Raw genomic sequence first — 19,635 nt, forward strand, 5'->3', positions numbered from 1 at the left:
AGGAGCTGAGCATTCCCACCACTGGCATCAGTTTGTTGGTTTCCAGGGCAACCATGCAGCCCAGTTATTTATAGTAGCAGATCAGCACGACTATTGCGAAAAATTTTAACTATCAAGAGACATTATTCATAGTTTGTGAACTTACTTCAGAAGAACAGTAACTGAAAATATAACTAATAAAGTCAAAATGAATAGATTTCAATCAGTCGTCTAATCTAATTGAATTGGAGGTTATTTGTCACAATTTGAGCTGGTTGTGTGTGTTAGGCACCACTTTCCTGCTCACGAGAGACACGCCCACTCACATAATATTTCCACCTAGGCCTGTGGATAAACCAATCACCTGATAGTCAGTCGCCCCCATTATCTAATTAACTGTGCAGTTTAACATTATGGCCACGTCTCACTAGGAATTTTGTTAAGGTGTGTTCTTTTCCTGCAGGGGATCGAACATAATGAAATGTTTCAGTCAATGGCATCTCGGGAAGATGTTGAAGTTGACGATTGATTGTGGACGGTATAAAAAATAAAATAAAATAAATAATCTAGTAAAAGTATGAAGTTGTTGGCAGGTAGGTATATTCACTGTGAATTAGACAGAGTGCGGAGATTAGGATGGCAATGGCTGTTTAGACTTTTGGGTTGGTTCATGGGGCCATTGTTTGTTATGATGATGATGATGTCACTTGCTATGGTTCTGTATTAGCCAATCTTAATTTGTCTAGTCACTCTTATTTTGTCATATAGGACTTTACTCCGTCATATAGAGTTACTAAATGACAGTTTGTCAATACGTTGTTTTCTCTCAGCACTATCCCTATTCTTCCATGCAAGTTGTTCTTCCATGTGTCAGAGGTTGCTTCCATGCATCCAACCCTGCTCTCTTCTGTGAAGTTTCTCAGTCAATGTTTTTCCATCAAGCGCAATTGATCTAACACGGTGGAATTGTGGTTAAAGCATTATGAGACATGCACATGTAATAACTGAAGCATGCCTGGTACCTCTCACTTCCTTCCATATGCCAAATACTACTACTGTCATGCAAACACAGTTCAAACACGAGAATCACTATACTGTATGTTAGCGTGTCTATGTTTGTGAATAATCATTTGCAAAAGTCCTCTCCAGGAACACTGATCACAGCCAAGGCCGGCGCTTCACGGGCAGTCTGTTCCGTCGCCATGGAAACGGGGAGCTCACAAGCTTAGGAGACTCTGAGAAAGCAAACCCTGTCTGATCAATACGCCGCTCCGATAATGAGGCCATGGACACGTACAAAGCCCAGATGAGCACGGTTGCATGCAGCAGTTCCAGGATTGTGCAACTGCCAAGTTCCAGTAGTAAGTGGTTGGTAGCTCACCTTCACTAAGCTGTTCAACAACCAAACAATCAAATGGAGCACAGAGAGCAAGAAAGCCTTTTTAAAACAACTGAGGAATTTGGAGTCTTTCACTCAAGCCAGAATCACAAAAAAAAAATGTTAAAACAAATAAATAAATAACAGTGACAAAGCGGGAAGCGCCAGCGGAATGCTCAGCGAAGCACTATCCATGCTGCCAAATTCCCAAACATGGTAAACTAGACTTGCCCAGCGCAAAAATGAATGAATATGTTTCTATTTTTACACCGAGTGAAAATATCTACGAAAACAGAGCCCTGGGTTTTAAAAGTAAACTATCTAGCAATAAAACATTTTGTGGTTGTTTGTTTGTTGTATTGTGTGAATGTTTTTGATGTATTGCCATGTTTAACACATTTCACAATGTAAAGTTAAGATTTAGGGCTTTCAATTCACCATTTTCACATTTTTTTTTTGTCTAATGCTCTAATATTTAATATTAACTTACTTATATTTACATTTTTCATGGGATTCTGTGATTGCCCCATCTTTGTGATGTTATCATTTTGAGCATAATACATTTGGAAACACGATAATATATTACCATTCATATGCATTCGTCTCTGCCCCCTCTCCCTGCGGCTTTGTAAACTTCTCATCATATTAGTGAAAGTCTATACAAGACTGTTGAGTCTGAGTGAAGCTCTGTTAGCAGATTAAGAGACTAATGCCATGCTTCCAGTGTGTGGCATGACAAACTCCGAGATGAGGTGTAAGCTGATATTTCTGCCTGAGTATGCTACAATATATTATGTAGTCCCTCGGGCTTCTGATAATACAATAACTCCTAGATTAACGCATCCACATATGTCGGGTAATTTGTCAAAGGCATGATATAAATACAGTATGTACACTGTCCAAACAGTTGTTTACTTGAAGTGAGAATGCTACGGACCATCAATCTGTAGTGCTGCTGCGCTGAAGACTTTCTGTCAGCAAAATACACCTACACATTGAGTTTTGATTTGTTTCACATCATAATTATGGATTCTTTGGGTCGACTAAAGTCTGTGTTGACCAGACAAGAAGTAGTGGGAATGAAAGTATTAGCACGTTTATCATTTCTAATTTTTTTTGTTTTCTTGGCAGATTAGGGTGGAAAATCGCTCTTAAAACTCAGGTTTTAATTTCCCTTCAGTTTGTCACATTTTCCACTTTCGTACAGTTATACCTCTGAGGTTGAACACAAACTGTTCCCATCGGCCTAAACTGAGCAGATTTGTTTTTTTTTTTTTAAAATATCTTTAAAAAAAAAAAAAAAGTTACTAACGTGGTGTAATGTAAATGTGAGTCACTGATGACCTTCGCACATCTATTTTTTCTAAAATTATTTGTGTACAAATTAATTAACGCTGGAAAACAACAAAACATTTGTGAAGTGAAACTCATAGTCAAACTGCTCTTCCTGAGAGTCGAGCTATTCCGTGTAACTTCCTTTGTTTATTCTTCTACACCTGTCATGTTCTTCTCTTAACAACTCTCGCTGAGGCTGCAAGAAGCGTGTCAAAACAGCCACAAAAAGCCAAACACACAGCGTTAAAACAGTGACGCTCACTTGAGCTGAAAGCTCATATTGTCATGCATGACAACAATTCAAACTGAAACACTAAAGTTTTTATTCATAAAAGTTTCAGAGACTTTTAAAAAGTATTTTGACTTCAACCATTTGAAGTTACAGTGTTTTTTTAGTTTTTCCCCATACCTGACATTTCCCCCTTGTTACAAAAAGACAAACAAAACCATATTCCCACTGAAAGTTTACAGTAAATAAGCTTTTCCAAACACTCCAAAGAGGATTGAACTGACTGCACTAGAGGAGAAAGTGGACGCCTGACACACTAATGGACCAAACAAGTTCCGAATTGCTCCTCTGTTTCACCAATGCGAGTTTCCATAATTGTGACTGAGACATCTATTGGGACAGCACCCATGTGACCTTTCTTTTAAAAAAAATAAATAAAAAAATAAAATAAAAAAGTGTCTCAAAGCCCCATGCGAGTGCACATGACCTTTATTTTATTTTTTTAAAGCAACAGCAGAAATATACAAAGATTCCACTGAAGAAACCGTACAAGGTTTAAATGTGGTCTTCTTGATACCTGCTGAGTTATTTGGACACAAATGTCTCAGTCTTCAAGCTATCTTGCACAATTGCTCACACAGAAGGAATAATGTAGTCATCAGAATAAATATAATAAATGGCTTCTTCTTAGGGTGCCATCAAAACATTTACAAATTATGCGGAATAATTTTGCTGTGGGAGTCAGGCTAAAATAACATTTAATTCTTGTCTTTATTACATTGTGTGACTGTACTAAATACCTTACCCTCAATCTGTACCAAAATTGATATTCACACAATTGTAATGTACAGACGGGGCACCTCATGTTTTTACATTAATTCCAAAACGCTTCTGCTCCGTTTGGTTAACGTGACGGGAGGCCTCGGAGAAGTGAGCTGGGCAGGAAAAAGCAGAAGACTGAAGAGGGGTAGACAGAGGACAGAGTGTAATGTAGCGTGCCATCTCGAATCTAGATCACTGAACACACCAATGTTTCCTTCACTTGCATCTTGTGGCGTCACCGTGCATCACAGTTTTCCCGTCTGTCACCCCAGTTCCGACAGTGCCAATCACGTAAGATTTCTCATCATGTGTATATGATATGCATAATCACCAGACTGGATGGTTTGCTGCATTCCCTTGGCAGCATCACTGAAAAATCAAGTGCTGCTTTTTCTGGACAGTCAACAACAAGACTCATTGCAGCTCTGCTTACCTTTTGGCTTTGACCTGAAAGCAGGGGTGTTGCACTTGAGTGGGTGTTTCTGCATGACAATGCCGCTGCTGGAGCCTAGCAAAAGCCCAGTTGGCGGTATACCCTAAGGTACATTTGGAAAAACACTCACTTTTGTACCTATGAATAGTAAATAAAAGTCTTAATAAGTGAAACAAAAATGTATGCTTTTGGAAAGTGGGAGAAAACTGGAGAGTGTCACAGTTTGAGGGCGGAGTGAGAGATGTGGACCCAAATTGAGGAGACAGATCAGACAATGGAAATGAGTAACCTATGGTGATTTATTAACAACTTGACTTGCCTTGTCGTGACGGAACTGGACTTACCTTGCCTTGTCGTGACGGGACTTGACTTGACTTGACTTGACTTGACTTGACTTGACTTGACTTGACTTGACTTGACTTGACTTGACTTGACTTGACTTGACTTGACTTGACTTGACTTGACAGCACTAAGCTTAACACACGAGACACACCAGCATAACCCATGTAACACCAGCAATGCACCCACACCGACTGGACAAACAAAACAGATGAAATACACCAACACTAATGACCTAAAGAGGCACACCTGGGGGGAACACAAGTGGCTGAGGGCAGTGATTGGTCACGCACTGGGAAGGGAAGAGACACACTCAGGTGGACGTGGTTAGACATAACGAGGTAAGGGAACAAACGAGGATTATATGACAAAACCACCAACCGCAGTCAAACACACCCAAACAAAACAAAATCCCAACCACACAGAACCAAAACATGACAGAGAAAACCTGTGCAAGTATAGGGAGAACATAGAAACTCCTCACAGATTCGAACCAGGGACCCTTCCACTGTGAAGTGGACGACCTTACAAATAGATTAGATTAATTTCACATAAAGAAATATTTTGATAGTCCAGCATGAAAAACAAATAAAAACAATTGATGAAAAATAGGGATGGGCGAGTACCGATACCGGTATCGAGCTGATACCTTGTCTTATTTCAAGGCACCATTACTCACAATGGCGCCCGATATTACCATTTTACAAACAGAAATTAGAAATTAGAAGAATAGAAAATTGCCACTAACTTCATGCAATATCAAGGAAATCGGCTATATCGACACCTTCATAAAATAATCGCCTAAATAATTTTTTTTCAGATTTTTTAGGAAACTGGTCAGTTGGCTAAATAATACATTTTGGGTCTTGGGCCACATTTGAAAATCAACTCCATACAAAGACCAAAAAAAGTTGAACCATTTGCATCATGAGGAGTTGCTTTAGGGAAAAAAAAATTGCTAAAAAATAACCTGCAATTATTTTAAGAGGGTGACGATATTGTAATATATAGGTCTTTAAAATTACCTGTCTCTTTGGGAGTGGGAAATTTTATATATCAAATGGACTAGCTAGCAGTATCGGTAGCTACTTGGAATTGTTGACTACTCAAGAGTAAATACTTGTCCTGGTATTTTATGAAAAATACAGAAAAAAAATGTTATAGGCTACCTTTAATGATGCATTCATTCGTTATGTCATTTGAAATCTGCACTAGTTTTGATGATTCTTCCGAATTACACAAAGCCCATAAAGCCCAATGGAATAAAAACAAGGAATCTTCGTGGGGTTGTAAAGGGCAGCCTGGCTGGGAATAGGCGGACGAGACAGCCCACTTGCACGGAACACAAGGTCCCTCCAGCGAGTTAAACACGCTCCACTAGAGCCCACTGCGCGTCTTGTCCCCGCCCTCCGACGAAGCACAGCATCCGTCCTCATCCACGCCGCGTGATGCCCCTCACATCCACGCATGCAGAGCAGCCCGTGGAATCGTAGTAGTTGGAGTAGTGGGAGTAGAGGAGTGCTCTTCACACCGTCCCCGTCTTTTTCATGGATTCTCCTTTTTTCTGGAATATTGCTCCATCCCATCGCGGTAAGCGTGCGTGTGCCTTGTGCGTGATGTCGTGGGGTGCTGTGGGGGGAGAAACACGCGCACACACGCACAAACAGAACGGTTGGTGTGGCGCTATTGTCTGTTGCCGAGGCAAGTTGTGGTTTTAAAGGCGAGGGTCTCCTTTTGGTTGGAATGAAAACGCTTCAATGCGTAAAAGCGCTTTCAGCGGCCGGATAGACGGTGTTCAAAAAATGTTCGGGTTTAATGATTGCAATGATGGTGTTGGTATTTAAGAGGAGGACACCTGTCTCTCCACCATGCAACAGTGGCCGTGGATGCGTGCCCCCACAACACGCCCTAAACACTTTACACTAATGGAGTGTCGACATACTGCGCACCCCTCACACGTATTCGGTGCACATTTTGTCGCCTTTCTTGCACGACAAATGCTGCTAAATGAATATAATGTGTCCCTTTTCCCCGCCCCCCAACACTAGAGGCTGACTATACATCCCCCCCCCGCCCTCAAACACAGCCCCCCTTTGTGGACTCAAGGCGCCGTTGATGCCTCGCGGATCACTCAAAAGGCTGAAATCTCACGCCTGTTAAGATGAATCCATGAGGCGTAACCTTGGAATTAATTCAGGGCAACGACCTATTTTGCATCTTCACAGCTAGTGCATTGTATTTGTGTTTCTCTTAATTTAAGAGCTGGTTGGAATGTGGAGGAACGCCATCCTCTTGATTGTTTATTTGTGTGCTTTCACACGATGATGTAAATGTTTTGGCATTGTAGTAACTCAAGAGATTTTGAGTGATTGACTATATTTAGCTTACAATAACCCTTTCAAACCAGATTATTGACAATATTCATGTTTTGAAAGGCAATGTAAATGCACAAAAAAACAGAGTAAGACCTCTGGGTTATTCTTTATATAACCTGAATAATTGGTCAAATAAACACAACCAGAGCACATCCTTTGAACAGAACATTGGGTTTGTGTTGTGCACATGCTGTATCCACAAGGAAATGTTGTCTTTTCAGCACAGGAAGTGCACGTTTGCGCCATTTTATGTTGCCACTCACTAAGCGAGCCTAAGTTGAATACAATGAGTTCTCATCAGAATAGATCCTTTGGATGGAACGTTGGTTTGTGTTCTGTGCATGCTATATCGGCTCAGTGCTGTATATTGTCTTTTGAGTACAGGAAGTGCTTGTCTGTGAGGCGGCCATCTTACGTTGCCACTCGCCTAGCTTGGATAACTTGGTTTCTCCGCACCGTTTATTTCTGTCTCTACGTTGAAAATGCCACAGTGCGTATATATACATACATAACTGAAAATACACAAGCAGAAGTGAACAAACATGGCGAAAAACAGTTTTTGAGCGAGAAGGAAACTGACCACTTTATTAGTTTGGTCAGTGACATGAATATAATGTGTTTTATTGTAAGTAGAACGTAAGAAGCGGAAATTATGTCTAGTTGCGTCATGACGTTCGTGCGTCGCCGTTTAGATTGGGGTATTCCAATTTCCATGTATACTAGATTTTTTTCATGTATTTAATTAATTACAGACGTGGTAATTGTGTGCGGTTTGCAGAGGGACAGGCAGGTGGCTGTCAAGTGAGCCTGTCAACAAGACAATTTATATGAGACACCAATCATTGCTTTTCTTCTTTTACAGAATGTATGTGCTAATATATGTTTATATAATATATCAATCTCTCACATAGATAGACTCACATTTAAAAATGTCTAATGATGCTTCGTGCATCTGATGTCATTATGGCATCAACTTCATCCTCCCACCCACATTTATGGTGATTTTTGTTTGTGAGGTCATAAACAGCAGTAATAACAGAAAAACACATTTTTGGGGGGGTTTGTTTTTATCCTTAAATAAGACATACATCTTTCCCATTTCATTGTTTCCTGACATTTGTATCATTAACTACAATTATAACTTTCTTATCATTTTGTAAAGATAGCACTGAACAGTAAAGTGAGATTTTATTGTCATTATTTGCATTTTTTCCCCCAAAAAATTGTGTCACTTAGACTAATAGATTGCGTTCCTTATATGTACACCAGACACCCTTTGTACTGAGGCTGCAGCAAGGAGTGACCTTTGACCTGCGCAGAGGCTGGTTATTGATCACACATTACATTATTAAAGCCACACACGCACGAATGATTTAGCGATAGCAGGTATTTGATTACTTCTAGATGTGCGTGTGGGGGTGGGCAGTGCGATGTGGGCAGTGGACTTTTCCTGATTGGGTAATAGATCTGTCAGTGATCTCTCCCGGGGATTGATGAGCCCGAAGGTGAGATAAAAGCTGCTTGTGGAGAATGAGCAGAACTACTTTTTTTTTTTTTTTTTTTTTAAGAGGGGAAAGGAAGAACACATTAGGAATTGTTTAGCTGGATCATAAGTCTGTTTTAGGCTTGATTGATTCGATGCTAATTCCGCAAATTAATTGATTGCTTACTACTTGAAATGAGTCTTCAAGTAATTAATTTCCATGCTTGAAACATAATTTTGAGTTGTCGAGTTTTTTGGTTCTTTGAATAGAATTATTATTTTTTGCCTCATGCCCATGAGTCTCTACCCACTCATTTATATAACACTGCGTTCATTTGATCTAATATCTTTGTCTAATATCCAATAGCCTGACTGATGCCATCTGTTTGTGAAGGCAACACGCCGACTGAACTGGTCAACTGGGAGAGAACAAGACAAACTCTCCATTCTTCTATCTTTCACATAAAAGTGTTTCATAAAAAATTATGTCTCTCAGTCTCTGCAGCTCACCTCAGGTGTTAATAAATTCTGTCTATCGGTGAGGATATAAGTCTTTATCTCCTTCCTACAGGCATGCGGGCGCAGCGTGGTCGTGTTGTTGATGAGCTGACAACTAGATGGGAGTTTGATTGATCTTCTTGATAGGAGTTCCAGGGCACATTGTGAATAATCTGCCCCCACTGAGGAAAGACATAAATAACTGGACTTTGAGCGCTTGAGGAAATGCATTTCCAACCCTCATTTGCTTTTTATTCATACATTATGCAAACCTACCTGCAGTTGTTTACCAGAAATCATTTTGGGTATGCAGGACAACCCCTTTCGGATTTATTTGACTGCCACAAAATGTAATAACCTGAATATAATTCAATGTAACAGCCATATTGGATCCTCATTTTGAATGTTAAATGATCATATCTGTCACTTCAAACTAATGCACTTTAGGTTGTCACCTAAATCATAGATTTATTTTTCTTCGATTCCGACCTGAGATTGCGGGCGATATTATTCGCAGCCACTTTGCTGCGCCTGTTCGACTCAGTGTTGTCATGTATTTTTCATATGCTGCATTCACGTCGGCTTACATGGAATTCAAAGCACTTTACAGTGTTGTCTTTCACATACACATATTAACACCACTGGTAGAGCAAATGAGGGCTTTAATGCCATTGTGGTTTCTGTAGTAAAATTAATTTAATATTTCTGTGCGTTTTCACATACAGAAGACATTGTGGTCAAATCCCCATTCATACTGACTGACAGAAACCACTGAAAACGCTTGGCAAAAAAAAAAAAGACACATTATGGCTTGATAAAATAAATAAATAATAAATGAAGTAATATGATAAACTACAGAAGTGTGCAGCAAAAAAATATTTGAACTTTGAGAGTTTGAACTTTAAGGTACCACTATCAGAAATCTTACCTCTCCTTTAACAGAAAGTGCACGTTTATGTTTGTAAGCAAACTTTTTTTTTTTTGCCTCGTGGCGTGAGAAAAAGCAACATACTCAAACATGAATCAACCTCAGAAAAGCGCAGGGGAGGAATGAAACATACTATTTATAGCAGCAAAGATGCTCCATTGGCAAGAGAGGCGGCCATGGGGCAGTTCTGTCTGCACGAGAGTGTGTGAAGTGCAAATGAGGAATGGAAAGCGACTTGTGGACATTTCTCCCCTGTATAATTATTTCACATTGAATGTTAAATACATTTTGTCACACAAGCTTGCTTTATTTTTAGCATGCAAAAATTGGATGGTTAAATTATTAACAAGTAGTGGCTTTACGCAGGTGTTATTTATTTTATATTACATTTTTTTAAATATATTTTTTTATATTATTAATTTTTCCTGAGGTAAAAGACATCAACAGTTAACGGGTAGGCAGAGCTGCATTGACAGCTAGAAACCAGAGCATCAAGAAAATGGACAAGAAACCAATAAGATGGCATCACTTTGAAATTATTGAAAAAAAAAAAAAAAAAAAAAAAAACACCAACCTTTTACTTTTGAAAATGTTTGCAAAAGTTTTTCCAACTTCTTCTATGAATGACGACTGGAGCTGTCCAAATTAATTGATTAATCAAAAAGTAATCAAGCAAATTAATAATAAGCAAATTAGCAATAAGCAAATTAAACGACAAATATTCTAATATTTGAGTGATCGTTTGGAGCCATTTTTTAAATTTAAAATTGTCCAATCTTCTGATTTCAGCACATCAACAGTAATTGTTCACTGATTTCTGCAGTCCTTCATGGAAGAAGACTGATTATCTTCTGTGATTAATCAAAATAAGACATGCAAACATCTGTTTTTACTTTGGAAAACCATGACTGAACCGATTCTAAAAATATTCGATAGTGACAGCACAAACGATGACAACGTTCTGCCATCTTATGGCAGAGCATTTATTGTTTCGCCTGTCTGAAGTTGTTGCTGCCACATGCTCACGTCTGCTGACTAATTTGATGTTTCGGTAATGAAGTGCTGTCTCCATGAGGGAAAATAGAATCCACTCTGTGTTTATGGAGCCTCACGTCAGCTTCACAGTTACAGTCGTGATTCTATTTCGAAGACATGTTATGAAGCCACCTGGGAACCTTTTAAAAAAGTGAGAGAAATGGTGGACGAAAGAAAAAAAAAGAAAAAAACGACAGCCAGCTCTGTCATCATTGCAGTTTATCTTCATCGAGAGACGATGTCAGCTGGACACAAGGAGACGTTGAATCCGATATTTCCGTACTCCATATTTTACAGTCAGTTCTTGCCCACTCTCACAGGGAGCTAGCGACGTTTTGACAAAGTCGTTGCAGCTTGGCTGAGCGGCGAGGGCGAAGCTGATGAAACGTGACAGGGCCTGCAGGCTCCCGGTTTGATGAGCTCGCCTCCGGGACGACGGTCTGATCACCTTTCAGCCCCGGCGGTTTCAAGAAAAAGGAGTTTTAATTCTCGTGATGTCCTCAAGGTTAGTTGAAGGGTAGAAGAAATATGTCAATACTCACTACGGTGAAGTGCGACTGTGCCACGTTGTGATCTTATTAGAGCCTGAAGGCTGCTCTCGTGTTGAATATATTATTGGATTTAGTGTAAACTCGCTTGTGATTAGTGCACCCTCATCACAAATTCCTTAATTTGAATAATTTGTGACACACCCTCCAGTCAAAGCATACTGTTCAACTGTTAAATTGACTTTTTTTTTTTTAATGCTCGCTGCACCATTTCACATTTTAAAACCACAAGAGCAGTCCACATTTGTAGTAAAAAACATTCTTGAATGATTGAAAGTGGAATATCGATCGACAACAGTTACAGACAAAAGAGAGATAGCAAATATAAGACTTGTCTGATTTTTATCCACATCATCTGATTCCGATATGCTTCCAAAGTACATATCAAACTTGTGCCATTGGCAAAGCACATAATATTAATTGCATCACTTGAACCATTTGCTGTCGACTGAAAATGACATCACAGTTGCGCAGTGCTCAGGTAACGGCCAATCACGGCTTGTGAACGTCACATGACCAAACTCAGAAAACAGAGCAACTGTGATGTCATTTTCAGTCGACAGCAAGTGGCAAAATGGCCGACCCTTGAGATGGATCAAAACAGGTGGATTTGTTGTTTGTTTTGAAGTTCATGTTCCACAAACACAATATTCACCAGAATGCCATGTTTAGACTAATGGAGGTGCATGCAACATATCCTCCTGACTACCAGGAAAAAAAAAAAAAAAAAAAAAAGTCCAATCATGTTTATTTTGATATTCCCCAATCTTTGTGAAGTAACTGGAATACTACAAAAGTAATTTTTGAAAAAGAAGTTTTTTTTATTTTTAAGATATGATGTGTCCACTACAGAGGACAAATTTGAATTGCTGGTAGTCAGGAGATTACCATTGTGAAATAATTTTTGGGGGGTTGACTTGCCTTTGAAAAGATACATTGTACAACCTCACAGCTATTAAAAAAAAAAAAAAAAAAAACTCAAGGAAATAACAAATATTCTTCGGGTACGATAATTACTGCTGTGAAATAATGTGATGCTAGTTGAGAGGGAGAGCTCACTGTGATTATATCACATCATCATCCTGCTTGAATTGTCTTGTCTCAACAAGTTGAAGTCACTTGGGGACGTGAAGCTAAGCTAAATCAGGGCTCTGATTTACACTCATACACTGAATGTGTGATGTTTTTGTTTGTTTGTTTGTTATTTTGTTGTAAACATGTGTAGATGTCTGAATTTGTTCCTTTAAGTAACTGTTTGTTTTTTAATCTATGGATTTAAATATTAAGTAACTTTAGATTCCAAGGAGATTTAAGATAAGTAGATAATTTGCATTGATGCAGTACATTAAAATTGAAAGACATCCATGTTGTAAATAGCTTTCAAAGTAACTACGTACTAATTTATAATATAATTTTGGTTGTAACTTTACCAAGACTGAAAGGTACTTCGACACAAATTTGTCTAAAAACGCCCCTAGTTTTCCAAATGTTAAGTCATTTTGATGGCGAGCATGAATATTTTAATGAATATTTTAATAATAAATTGAAATGAATAGATGGGGAAATGAAGCATTTGGGTGCATTTGAAGCAGGATGAAATTTTCCAAAGCATGAGAACTCCTACTCATATTGCTACCTGCCGTAATACGAACAGACACTGAGCCACTAGAGGCCGATTACACTGTTGAAGTGCGCTGAGACGGATCCAATGAATGTCTAGCAGCAGCATTTTCCAAGAATTTGCCGAGTGCGATTCAATTTACATGTCATTTGAGGTGAATGCTTGCTGTTTTAGTGAACTGTGATAAAACGATCGCTTGGTTACAGCTGAAGCGATCGTGATCAGGAAACAAGCTCAGCATTGCTCGCACATTCAAATTTGAAATGACAGCTTTGGTTACACACACATAGTAAGATGATGTTTCAAATTTACCAAGCTATTTGTGTAGGTGTGAGAATAAGTGTGACTTGGCCAGATGTTTTGTAGCTGCGGGTGTTTGGTACACTGACATCAGCAGATGTTTGTGTCCTTGATGCTTTGTCTTGCTGAATGAGGCATCGGGACAGATGTGAGAGTGACGGTCAGGTTGCCGCCATCCAGTGTCAGCGTGATGTTCCTGGTTTTAGTGTTGCAATGAGATGGGACAAGGACTTAGGGACTGATTAAGCCTCATCATCATCACTGTCTCGCCTGCATCTAATGACTCAATTTGGGAGGGGGGTTGCAGTTGCGTGTTCTCTATTGTTTGTAGAACTGTGACTAAATAGTGCTAAATGACACAAGTAAGGATCTTGTACAGTTTTTGCTCTTATATAAGTTGCAAGAAGTAATATTTAAGATTAATTTATGTTCTATTTTTGACAGAACACGACCGTCAAGAAAAATAAAACATTAAGTTTGCAAAAGAGGAATTAGGAATGCTTCACTCTAGCTTTCCTTTCTAAGTAGGTTAACAACAAACCTCTTGCTTTAAAAAGAAGCTCATACCAAGAAAAAAAATATATATATCTGACAGGCATCCAAGAGTGATTACATAATTCCATTGGTTGCCGGATTTAAATGAAACAATGCCGTGGATGATACTTTTCAGTAGGCTCTATGTTGCGCTCTCATTGGTGTTTTTCTTTTATGTTATTTTCTACATATTACTGCTACTTCTGCCAGGAGGTTATATTTTCTGCAGTGTTTGTATATATGACAAAGTGGTTCCTTATTGTCTGTTTAAAAAAAAACAAACAACAGACTTCAGTTCAGAAACTCTACAGTCTACACTGTAGAGCTGTGTATAGCTAGCTAGCTAGCTAGCAAGCATAGCTAGCAATCATAGCTAGCAAGCATAGCTAGTAGGGGTGTGAATTGCCTCGTACCTGACGATTCGATTCGTATCACGATTCACAGGTCACGATTCGATTCGATACCGATTAATCCCGATACGAATTTCTAAGTCGATTGTTGCGATTTTTTTCCATTCAAATTTAGAAAATACTAATCAGTAAGCTTGTAGAGTGTAAGATTTATATGAAAATGTATTATTTATTTATCTGAAATTTCAGTCTTATAGAGGTTGTAATCTGTTTCATGTTTAAACAGCATTAAAATAAAATATTAAGGCTTAATGTTCCGTTCATATAACATTCTTCCATGCTTAAGGTGTGAATCCTAAAAAAAAAAAAAAAAAAAAAAAAAAAAAAAAAAAAAAGCGATTTTGCCTATTATTGAATCGATTCGAGAATCGCGCGATGTAGTATCGCGATATATCGCCAAATCGATTTTTTTTTAACACCCCTAATAGCTAGCATTCATTACACATTGCCAGTGTCTTATAGACCAGCTGTAGTGTACTTAAGACTGATTGATGATTGTGTATTCCATGGCTCTTATAAAAGAAATGAACACGCCACATGATAGGTTAGCTAATGCCCAAATTAACTGACAAGTCTTCCTATTTTTGTCATTTTAAATCCACAAGGGCTATTTCTATTTTGTATTCTGTAAGGCTGTACATTGATGTATTGATGCCGTGATGTAAAGAGTAACCGGCTAGTCATCAGCAGCAAGGCTCTAACTTTATCCACAGGGACCTGGCAAGCCCGATGACCGTGGCTGCTTCTTGAGCCGTGCAGTTAAAAGCTATGGGACATTGCTCTGGGCTATTTGGAGCCATTACTATGCCTGTTTGCAACAGATATGAAGTCAAACCTCCAACAAGTGTGTGGAGTTTCATTCTTTTTTTAGTGTGGGGTGCTCATCCTAGGGAGAGGTGGCCCAAGTTGATGACCCTTGGGTCAACCAAGGCACGGTTGCGAGATGACATCTTGCAGCTGTCCAGGCAGCTCTTGAGAGTCCCCAGAAGGAAATTAGTTCAGTTGAAAGGACATTTGAGCTGCTCTGTTTGTTCTTTTGTGCCGCTGAGGCCAAGGAGAAGCAGCTCAAATGTTAACGCACAGATGTTTGGGTGGGCCTCTTATGATGTTTCAAGGTCAACTTTGATTTAGCTTTGTATCATATTACATTCAATAGACAATAATGTGCAATTGAAGACAGTTACTGCTTCTGTAACTACCAGACATCTTTTAAATCAGCAATTAGGAAACCTTTCTACCTTTCTAGTTAGGCCGCATCGAAGCTAATTTTTTACACTACTCCAACCAAGCAACTTCAACGTTCCTGTGGGCAATTACAAATCATTAAGCCATTAATGCTGATTTTGCTGAAATGAAGGTCTTAAAAGGCAAAAAAAAAAAAAAAACATTAAATACGATGTCCAGAGCATTAATAATTCAAGCAAAATTGATGTAAAAACATTGTTTTTCATGCTTTATTTCACATACAACATTGTGCAAAGGAATCACTAAAACACAAATTAGCAATAATAAAAGTGATTAAAAAAATATGTACAGTATTTCTGGGGACTGGTGACTAGTTGAAATTTACAATGAACAAAATGGCCTGGAGTCCATGATTTGATTCATATTTTAAATACCAATTGCTGTGAACTTTAAAAGAAAAAATGTATTGTTTCTGTTACCAATGTCCAATATGAAACACTAATACCATCTAGTGGTAGAAAATTACCTCAACACAAATCACTCAATATTTTACACTCCTTTCAAGTGTTTAGTATATCTTTAACTTCAAGTAACTTTTATCAATTACTGACTTTAAAATTACTGTCTTAATGAACCAAAAGATACACACACTGTTGTATTTGGTAACCATATTTGTCCACTTTTTTGTTGATTAAAAAGAGTATGAAAAACTTTTTGTACATTTATAACATATATAACAAGTGATTAATCACAAATTAACTGGAAACCATGCGATGAATTGATTAAAATCGTAATTGACCGACAGTCTAGGCAGGGGTGGACAATTCTGGTCCTCAATGGCCGAAATCCTGCAGGTTTTAGACTCTAAACCCTCTTTCAACACAGCTGATTCCAATGAACAGGATCGTTATCAGACTTATGCAGAGCTTATCATATGATTCAGGTGTGTTGGAGAAGGGAAACATCCAAAACCTGCAGGACTCCGACCCTCGGGGACCTGATTTGCCCACCCCTGATATAAAGTGTTTATGCATATATGTATGTTTGTGCGCGCGTGTGTATATGCAGTACGACAGGGGCATTGCATTTGTTTTAAATTGCATTAACAATGGCATTTAAAAAGCATTAAATTCGATGTGCTGATACCTGCAAGAACCCTGAACTACTCAGAATGAAATTGCGAATGTGAATCTGACTTTCTTACAAGCTCAGCATTGACATGTGATGTCTTTTACAGAGTGAGGTGTCGTGAATCCTGAGAGGAGAGGTCTCCTGTGGGGAGGCAAGATGGCGTCCAACCACATCCTGCGCAGCTACTCCATCATCCCGTGTTTCATTTTTGTAGAGGTGAGAAGTTACGACAAATCCGGCTTGTGGACAAACCATGAAAATGCACAGACTGAATTTGAATGAATTTGAATTGGGGATGTGATTAGATTTTGTGCGCTCGAGAGAGATATTTAACCATTAGCAAAATGACCTTGTCGGGTAAATTTTAAACGGCTAAGTGGAGCATGAAGTGTTGGGATGAGTGCAAAGCAGAATGTGTGTGCCATCCTCCATATTTAATTACCTTGTAGCGGTCTTAAATCAGAGGGATGTCTCAGGGCGCCCACACAAATCTCTGTGCTTCTTTCTCCAGCCCCAACCACCACATAATCATATTTCCCTAAGAGAAATCTTCCATAATTTTCCTGCTCACTTTCGGACAGTCTTCCCTCCTGACACGCGACGGGATACATAATATGCATCTCGTGTGTATTTTAATTTCTCTTCTTATTCACAGAGTTCCACCTTGCATTCAGGGCAGCCTTTGCACTTGTTATGTAAGAATCACGTGACAGTTATGCATCTCTTTTCACCCCCCAAGACAGCAACCAAAGGACCCAAATAACATACAAAAATGTATATATCAATGTGTGAGTGTTTTGTCAGTAATACTTCATTTTTGAGCACTTAATTTACTGGATTATTTTAAAATTTTAGAGTTGGATTTTTAACTTAACTGAATATCCATCCATCCATCCATTTTCCGAACCACTTACTCCTCACAAGGGTTGCGGGGGTGCTGGAGCCTATCTCAGCTGGCTATGGGCAGTAGGCGGGGCATGTTTTTATGTTTTTTCTTGGACATTTTCCACTTGGACACATAATTCTTATACTGAATGTGTTTGTCTCTCTTCTGCTAATAAATTTTCCCCCAAAATTCTTGTGAGGACAGGATTATATTATTATTTTATTGGGAGTGTTAAAGAAAAGAAAAATGCACTGAGCTGCCACCAACATCTTATAAATGCAATTGTGCCATCTAGTGGCAGAAAAAAAATTACATCTACACTAATCAATATCACACTCGTTTTTTACCATACAGTATAGTTTAATTTTATCTCAATTTTATGAATTATGAAATTACCGTATGAATGACTAAAAGATTTTCTATTAGTTTAACATTTGTTTCCATGTTTAGAAGATGAAAACTTAGAAAATATATTTTATTGTACATTTAGAACGGATATGAAATTTGCAATTATTTTTGCAATTAATTAGTTAACTATTGAAGTCACACAATTAATTATGATTAAAAAATATAATCGCTCGACACCCCTATATTTTATAGATTAAGATATGTCTTACTTCACCATCCTGTTATTTATTTTCATTCTTTTGCATTGAACCATGAATATTTCTGGTGTAGCAAAGAAACAAAAATGATAGTTTGAGTTTTCCTATTTATGTAAAATTCTGAACAAATATACTGTATTGATTATTTGTGGATCAATTTGACCCCGGACTGTTTTAACTGCATGAAAGACATAAAATATATACACAATACATGGTATGTAGGGTAATTTAGGTAGTCAAAAAACAAACATAAAGTCACTGATACACATTTCTACTTATAATTATTTTGCCGCGATATAAATTGATAGTTATTTTATATGTAAAATATATATTGTTATTTTCCACTTAATTTTAATGATTAGCTCTGGACAACACTACCATATAGAGATATGTGAAAAACGGATTAGTCAGACTAGACCATGATTACAAGGTATCTAAACTCAACTGCATTTGATCGTTTCACAGGCATAGTGCAAAGAAAAATGAGAGATACGACTACACTGGTGTTGTATTGCAGACGGTTACAACACAGACAGATTGAGTCAAACCATGTGTGACATTGCTCTGCAGCTTGCCTTGACATTAAACGCGAACGCAGACGCATTTGAAGCACTGTTGCCTCTATAAAATGTGGTTCTGTTGTCTGCTTCACAGCTTGACTTCATTGTGCAACATTGAGTTCATTCTCAGTATGTGATTTCATTTGGACATTGTGAATCATGACTATGCAATTAGTTTAATTAGGGATTTTTGAATACGAGAGAGGGGTCAATAAGTGACTGTTAATCGTGGTGATGACAACATCCAAGGATTAACACAGCGTAGGTGGTAAAGCCTGCCAAAAGCTCCAAATAATTCACTGTTGACACTGAAATAAATACAAACATTTACATCAAACAGACAGACACTTTAAAAAATGGCAGCGAGAGTGCTTGTAAAGCACGAACCAATAAGATCTTTTTAAATCACAAGTCTTGATTACAATAAACAAACAGTTCTTGCTAATTATATGTTTTTGATGCGCTTCTATAAATTCTGGACTCACCCGTGTAAATCTGCGCAGGGGCAGGTTAGAACAAGTTTTGGTATTCTTGTAGATGCAATTAGCTTGCCGCAATTGAGCATCGTCTTGCGCCGTTGTGGCCGTGAACACAGCCAAATTGGCAGAAACAGAAACTCCTTGCAAAAGGTGAAAGAAGCTCGCAAAATGTGTTAAGGAAATGCAAGCAGACCTCCACCAGGGCTGTGCATTCTGAATTTCAGAAATCAATTCAATGGATTCATTTGAATTTGAATTGGCCCCACCCCACAGGATGTTGAATTGAATTTGAATTTCAGGAAGTGAAATTAAATTCAATTAAATTCAAAGAAACTCATGAGACTTTTCTTCTAAATGGAACTACATAGACTAATGCTATAAGTTGACATTTTCACCAAAATGAGCGAGGACAAAATACTAGGAGACAGACCGATCCACCAGAAGGAATGGAAGGAATGAATGAATGGTTGCTGCTGCTGATCTGCTGTTATCTCATGCATTCAAGCTGCCTGCCACGAACACATTGGGACTTTTTTTTTTCT

At 38.4% G+C, this 19,635-nt stretch overlaps 1 protein-coding gene and 1 long non-coding RNA gene across 3 annotated transcripts in view; one reads left to right on the forward strand and one right to left on the reverse strand.

Annotated features, from left to right (window-relative positions):
• Positions 1-3,392: 3,392 nt before the first annotated feature.
• Positions 3,393-6,178, reverse strand: LOC144002558 (uncharacterized). Its single transcript, XR_013278767.1, has 3 exons — positions 4,526-6,178; positions 4,177-4,279; positions 3,393-4,112 (listed from the first exon to the last, which is right to left on the reverse strand). It is a non-coding gene; the product is annotated as an uncharacterized LOC144002558 (long non-coding RNA).
• Positions 5,855-19,635, forward strand: part of plppr1 (phospholipid phosphatase related 1) — a 36,948-nt gene continuing 23,167 nt past the window's right edge. Inside the window, exons 1-2 of one of the 2 annotated variants that reach the window (XM_077497885.1) lie at positions 5,855-6,105; positions 16,670-16,779. In XM_077497885.1, the coding sequence (XP_077354011.1) occupies positions 16,720-16,779 (60 nt within the window). In that variant the 5' untranslated portion in view covers positions 5,855-6,105; positions 16,670-16,719. The remainder of the gene's footprint in view (positions 6,106-16,669; positions 16,780-19,635) is intronic. The other variant, XM_077497886.1, reaches the window with a different exon arrangement.

This window comes from Festucalex cinctus, chromosome 15 (assembly GCF_051991245.1).
Source record: "Festucalex cinctus isolate MCC-2025b chromosome 15, RoL_Fcin_1.0, whole genome shotgun sequence".
Lineage (NCBI taxonomy): Eukaryota > Metazoa > Chordata > Actinopteri > Syngnathiformes > Syngnathidae > Festucalex > Festucalex cinctus.